Genomic DNA, 6,272 nt, shown 5'->3' with positions numbered 1-6,272 from the left:
CATGTCCAGTGTCGCGCATGCGCATTCGGAGCATGACATCGGAAGTACTTCATTCAAGCGTCGTCGCGGAACGAGAGCTAAACGTTAGCGGGCAGTGATCGTTTGGTCAATAAAACGGATTTAAAAACACTATACTCTTAAAATCCAGCAGCCAGGTGTGTTCTGTGGTTGTGTCTTCAGGCGGAGGGAGTCTGTTTCGTGAACCTTCACATCTACCAGTTATTTGTTTTCCCCGGACTGACGTTGTGAAAGGTAAAGCTAGCTAACGTCTGTTAGCATCAACCTAAACTAACTTTTAATACCAGCAGCCCCAAGCAGAGACCTTCAAATGTCACTAAACATGCAACAGGAAATGACCCTGACGTGAACTGCAGCCATGTTAACACTGGTAGATTTATTATGTCCAAACTGTCCACTCTTAATACTTATAGGCCTTTTTCACTACAGGAACTTAGTGTGATGAATTAAACCACCTGTCAGACACCTTTTACACGAGTTACTGGGCGGTGACAGTGCCAGGGACAAGATATGAATAGCTTGTTTGCAAAAATTCATTGTTGTGGGAGCTCATGTGTAAGGAGCAAACTGAAATATTCCAGTAACAGAAGTAATTTTGTATTGTATAACGTTAGTTGTTCAGCACTGGCCCGACCAACACAGTGGTTGTTGATCTACTCACTGCCTTAACCTTAACTAGGAAAAGTCAAAGCAGGATGTTAAACCAACACAATTTCAGTGTAAAAAAGACCATCCACATAGGCAATGATACAGTTTATGTATATTATATATAGGAACAGTGGAAGAAAGACATTTGTAAGAAACCATATATAAAATTAGATTTACAGTGAAGGCAAAGGTCTCTGTGTACTCAGTTAAGAAATGGTACTTCACTGTTAGGCAGATATAAAGGTATTCTCAAAGAGAAATGTTTATGTGTTTTTTATGATCTTGGTGTTGTTGAGGATGAATTTCATTTTGTATTTCATTGCTCTTTGTAAAGTGATTTTAGGAATAATTTGTTTGAAAAGATCCAATTGAAAAATCCTGGTTTATTTTGGTTGTCTGAAGCTGATGCTTTTTAATGAGGAGATTTTTGTTTTGGTGACATTTGCAGGAGATGTTTGGCAGCTAAAACAGAGAACACTCTATCCATCATAACAGGACATTTCTGCAATGTAAACTCTGAAATGTTCTCTTTTTGAATCTGTATTGAACTGTACATCATGATCTGTAATGTAGCGATCCTGGTTATTATTGATTATTGTCTTGTCAGCCCATGTGGGCTGGGTACCAAGACACTTAAACAAATAATTAATCAAAAACATACTTGTTGAAATATCATGGCTTGTTAATGTGGGTGATTTGACTTTACACACTGTTGTTGCAGATGAGCGGTGAGGCCAACAAAGAGTTTATGGAGCAGCTGCGGATGCAGGAGCTCTATGGTCAAAGAAATGTGGACGGCTCTGACCCGTTTACCTATACTGACCCGGAGGACGGGACTGTGTATGACTGGGACCATGAAAAGAAGGCCTGGTTCCCTAAAGTATGAACTTTTTTTTAACTTCATATGATTATTTCATATCTTCCTTGCTACTGTTTTTGTCTGTGTTTGCAGCTGTGTTAGTTAAGCATTGATATGATGCTGCCTCTAAATGTACAGGTACAGAATATAATGAACACTAGTTTTTACTCTAAATTGAGATTTCAGACTCTTGTGTATTATTATCATTCTGTGCCATTGCTGAATGTTGCGCCACTGAAAATTTATACATACATTATACACATCTGTACAAAGTGACACATTTTATTTTGTTCCATTGTGAGACTTTGAGACTCGTTTTTAGTATGTAGAGATGACACCTCTGTTAGCTGCATGGCCAAATGTAAATGTACATTTTTAAAATTTGTTCTGTTGAGCAGCAGTCAAAGTTTCCTGCAAATAAAATCAAATGTGAGCAGGAAAAGCGAAATCCAATCACAAGTGGTCACTTCAGCCAGTTTCTGTGTTAATGTTAAGTAGGTTTACCTCCTTTCTCTAGATAACAGAGGACTTCATCGCAGCCTACCAGGCCAACTATGGCTTCACTAAGGACGGAGATCCAGACGCAAACAATGCTGCAGTGAGCAGCACTGACCCTGCAGCCCCAGAGAAGGAGAAACCGGGAGATGACGCCCAAAAACCGAAACCAGAGCAGCAGGAGACCCCAGCTAAAGAAGCCAAGCAGAAAGGGGAGAAGAGGAAAGCGGAGCCAGGTAGAACGACATCCAAAGGAACCTAACATACAAATAGGAATCAAAGAATGGTTGTTTAAAAGAGACAGTTTTGTGTATATTTCTACCTTTCTCCCTGTCTACAAAGATATTTATGTGTGTGTTCAAGTTTTTACCATCTAATGCTTTTTTTCCCCTGTTTTTATGCCCGCAGGATGGTTTGATATTGACGACAATAAAAACACTAACGTCTATGTGTCAGGTTGGTATCACTAACTAACTTCCCTCATTGTTAAGGAAGCAGCCGTCCAACTAGTAGTCTTTACTGACTCTTCTCTCCTCGTCTCCTTCCTCCAGGCCTGCCCCCTGACACCAGCACTGAAGAGTTTGTCGAGATGATGTCCAAGTGTGGCATCGTGATGCGGGACCCCATCACTGAAGAGTACAAGGTCAAACTCTACAAGGACAAAGAGGGCAATCTGAAGGGAGATGGCCTCTGCTGCTATCTCAAGGTCAGTTTGTCTTCCTTGTTTGGAATGAAACATGACACACTTGCTCTGTTTTACAACAAAAAGTATCGCCTAATAAAGATGATATTGGTAACATTATTTGGAGTATTCACTCTTTGGCAGAGTTGCGTATTTTGAGTCATGGCTTTGAATTACACACTGTGACAGCTGGTGTGTTTGTGTTTGTGAATCTCTGCAGAAGGAGTCGGTGGCATTGGCTACGCGTCTGATTGACGAGACAGAGGTCAGAGGTTACAGACTCCATGTGGAAGCGGCACGGTTCGAGCTGAAGGGCCAGTACGACGCCAGCAAGAAGAAGAAGAAGAACAAAGAGTATCGGAAGAAGCTGCAGCAGCAACAGAAGTATGCTCTACTTCCAGTTCCTTTTATTTAACTATTATTTAAAAGTAACAAGTCTCCGTCCCCCAAAAATGCTGAATTGGATTCATCTGATCTTACCTGTGTGTGTGTGTGTGTGTGTGTGTGTGTGTGTGTAGACAGTTGGACTGGAGGCCAGAGAAGAAAGGAGAAGTGAGGAAGAGACATGAAAAAGTTGTCATCATCAGGAACATGTTCCATCCCAGTGACTTTGAGGTGCGGAGAGACACACACACACACACACACACACTCTCACACTCTCGCTGTCCATCGTTGGGTATTAATCTCTGTGCTCTCGTAGGAAGACCCGCTGGTGCTGAACGAGTATCGTGACGATCTGCGGACAGAGTGTGAAAAGTTCGGGGAGGTGAAGAAGGTCATCCTCTTTGATGTGAGTATAACATCAGTGTCGTAGTAGAACGAGAGTAAACTGAGTCTTTGATTTGAGTTTTATTTTAATGTGCACAGCAGCATCAGTAATGAGCCGGCGTGTGGTTGTATTTGTGCTGCAGAGACACCCGGACGGCGTGGCATCAGTCGCCTTTAAGGAGCCTGATCAAGCCGACGCATGCATCCAGTCCTTCGACCGTCGCTGGTTTGGAGGGAGGCAGCTGTCTGCTCAGCTTTGGGATGGAACGACAGACTATCAGGTATAACAAATGCAAAATTTGGGGATTTAAACACAATACACAACAACCGATTTTCTCAGTCAGATTCTTACTCAGAGTGACGGCGTCTTACATGAACAGTTTTGGTTATTTCACATGAGAGATTTCTATATTTGTGTTTTTGTCTGCGGTCATTTGGAAAAAGCGGATGTCACGTACGTCTGTGGATGAATCAGAGTTGAGGAAAATTGGAATCAAAATGTGACGACACTTGCCGAGTTGTTTATGTTGTCAGACAGCTGTCAGTCACATCTGATTAAACCACACACACACACACACTCACAGGTCTGATGAAGCAGATACTGTCAAACTCTTAATAACTAAATATGTTGTTTTATGTTGTTTGCGTAGAAATACTTTTCAGCCCTTTTCAGGGGCTTTAACAGAAAGTTTTCAAAGACGCGTTTTGAAAGTTTAGTGACTAAACTCAGATATCGACGCCTCTGCCAGATCAGTTTTGATCACTTTTAGAAATGTGTTTCCTGCGGGAGTTATGGAAGTGCAAAACTAAATCATAGGCGTATTCTTAAAGATTTAAAGAATGTCCTTGTTTGTTAAATACTTGCATGCTTGCAGAAACAGAAATTTACCTCAAGAAAAGAGACTTCACTCAACTTTACAAGAAGGAGGCTCCACAGTAATAATAATATAATAACCTGATTTACTGTTCACTGTTATCCTGGAAGGAAATACACCTCTGCAGTTGATATCTTTACCTTTTGTAGGTCAGTTGTCTAAAATGTTATTATCATTGTTAAGATATAATAATATGTGTGGTAGAAGTCATTGTGGTTAATAAACAAAAAAATACATATTTACATGCCAAGAGGCTACTGTAGTGTATCGGACATTACTCAACACGAACAGGTTATGTGATATTTGACTTATTGTGATTATTTTTAGTCTTTACATGTGGTGAGATTTGGATCTTTCACGTGAATTCTTCTTGTGCAGGTGGAAGAGACGACACGAGAGCGGGAGGAGCGGCTGAAGACTTGGTCTACTTTCCTAGACGGGAGCGCTCAGGGCCAACAGAACAACAACAACAACTCCGCCGCCAAACCAGCAGCAGAGGGCGCCAACACCACAGAACCCACAGAACCCTCCAGCACTACAGAACCCAAACAGCACCCAGAAACAGAACCGCAGCCCTCACAGCAACAGGAACAGGAAGTGGACTCCACAGACAGCAGCCTGGCAGGAAGTGACGACGAGGAAGCTTAGACACTTACATGCACATCTTTGGTCCCCATGGCAACCAATTAGTCCTGCTTGAACTGCTGCAAAGCTCTGTGTGGGGAGGAGAAGGAGGAGGAGGAGGAGTCCAGACTGTTTGACGTGTTTTGTAATGTAGAAAAATAAAATAATGATTTTGTCTACCCTATTTTCATCATTCCCAGTGTTGGTTTATATTGTAATTAAACAGGCTGGTTACTCCTTCAATACACAGCTTTACCTTCATGTTTGTGAGTCCGCTCATTCACACTATTTTAAAATATGAATGAATTCTATAAAGATAACTGAGAATGAAGATGAGCAGGATTTGAATCATATAAGATTTGTCAACTTTAGTCTTTATGCTTTTTAATACCAGCTGCGTGCTCTGATTTGTTCTTTATTTCTCAGACTATATCAGAATTAGTATATTTTTTTATATCAACATTAGATCCAGTATCATTACGCCTTTGTGTTTTGCGGTGCAGCATGTTGTGAAATTAATGCCTAAGTTTGTTTTAGTGATCTGTTTTTCTTTTAATTGTCACTGTCAAACATGTGAACACATCAGCAAATACTCATAAAATGACAAAGCTGTGTAAAGATTTGAATAAGGGACAATATGAAAATTATTGGGCTGAAACTTACATTTTATTTTACAAAAAAAGCAAGACTTTCCCCTTGACGATACCCTCCCCCCACAGATCTCTAAACAATATACAGTACCAGTCAAAAGTTTGGGCACATTTTCTCATTCTAGTGAATGGGAAGGTGTGTCCAAACTTTTGACTGGTACTGTATTAATGGCAAACATGAAGAGGTGAAAATACAGCCTTTCTCTAATTTTCAATAAAAAGCTGCAAAATAAACCGAATTTTTGAACTGTGATCCGACTCCTGCTCTGTGGCTGCTTTAAGGGCTGAACAACACTCAACAAAAGTTCATGTTTGTATGTAAGTGGAGGACACTCCTGCATCACTTAAGGTTAAAGGACAGGTTCACAATTTTGTTAAGTGTGTCTTAAAACAACAGTCAGGTGTCCATATGAACACTAGAAGAGGTTTTCCTCACTGTAATCATTCCTCCTGTTCATACTGACTATTAAAAGATCCCCTTTAAATGTAAATGATGGGGGACAACATCCACAGTGTGTCCACACAGTCATTTAAAAGTTAATCTGAAATTTATGAGGCTTCAGCAGTGTGAGTTAGTCATAGCAAGTGGATATCTGCCACATTTAGTCTTTATAGCATCTCTGCAGTGAAAGTATAGTAACAAAAATCTACTT

General features: G+C 40.6%; 1 protein-coding gene across 1 annotated transcript; it reads left to right on the top strand.

Annotated features, from left to right (window-relative positions):
• Positions 1-51: 51 nt before the first annotated feature.
• htatsf1 (HIV-1 Tat specific factor 1) lies at positions 52-5,153 on the top strand. Its single transcript, XM_044369859.1, has 10 exons — positions 52-252; positions 1,388-1,546; positions 2,043-2,256; positions 2,429-2,476; positions 2,572-2,726; positions 2,923-3,086; positions 3,221-3,317; positions 3,403-3,492; positions 3,614-3,751; positions 4,724-5,153. Exons 2-10 carry the CDS (start codon positions 1,388-1,390, stop codon positions 4,991-4,993), a joined length of 1,335 nt encoding a protein of 444 aa, XP_044225794.1. The 5' UTR covers positions 52-252; the 3' UTR covers positions 4,994-5,153.
• The last annotated feature ends 1,119 nt before the right edge of the window (positions 5,154-6,272 follow it).

This window comes from Thunnus albacares, chromosome 13 (assembly GCF_914725855.1).
Source record: "Thunnus albacares chromosome 13, fThuAlb1.1, whole genome shotgun sequence".
Lineage (NCBI taxonomy): Eukaryota > Metazoa > Chordata > Actinopteri > Scombriformes > Scombridae > Thunnus > Thunnus albacares.
The sequence above is the reverse complement of the archived record's forward strand: the minus strand, read 5'-3'. Positions and strand labels throughout refer to the sequence as shown.

Coding starts and splice junctions, on each gene's coding strand:
- htatsf1 (XM_044369859.1), top strand. CDS start 1,388: ATGAGCGGTGAGGCCAACAAAGAGTTTATGGAGCAGCTGCGGATGCAG. Junction 1,547..2,042: donor AGAAGGCCTGGTTCCCTAAA/GTATGAACTTTT, acceptor TCCTTTCTCTAG/ATAACAGAGGACTTCATCGC. Junction 2,477..2,571: donor CACTAACGTCTATGTGTCAG/GTTGGTATCACT, acceptor TCCTTCCTCCAG/GCCTGCCCCCTGACACCAGC.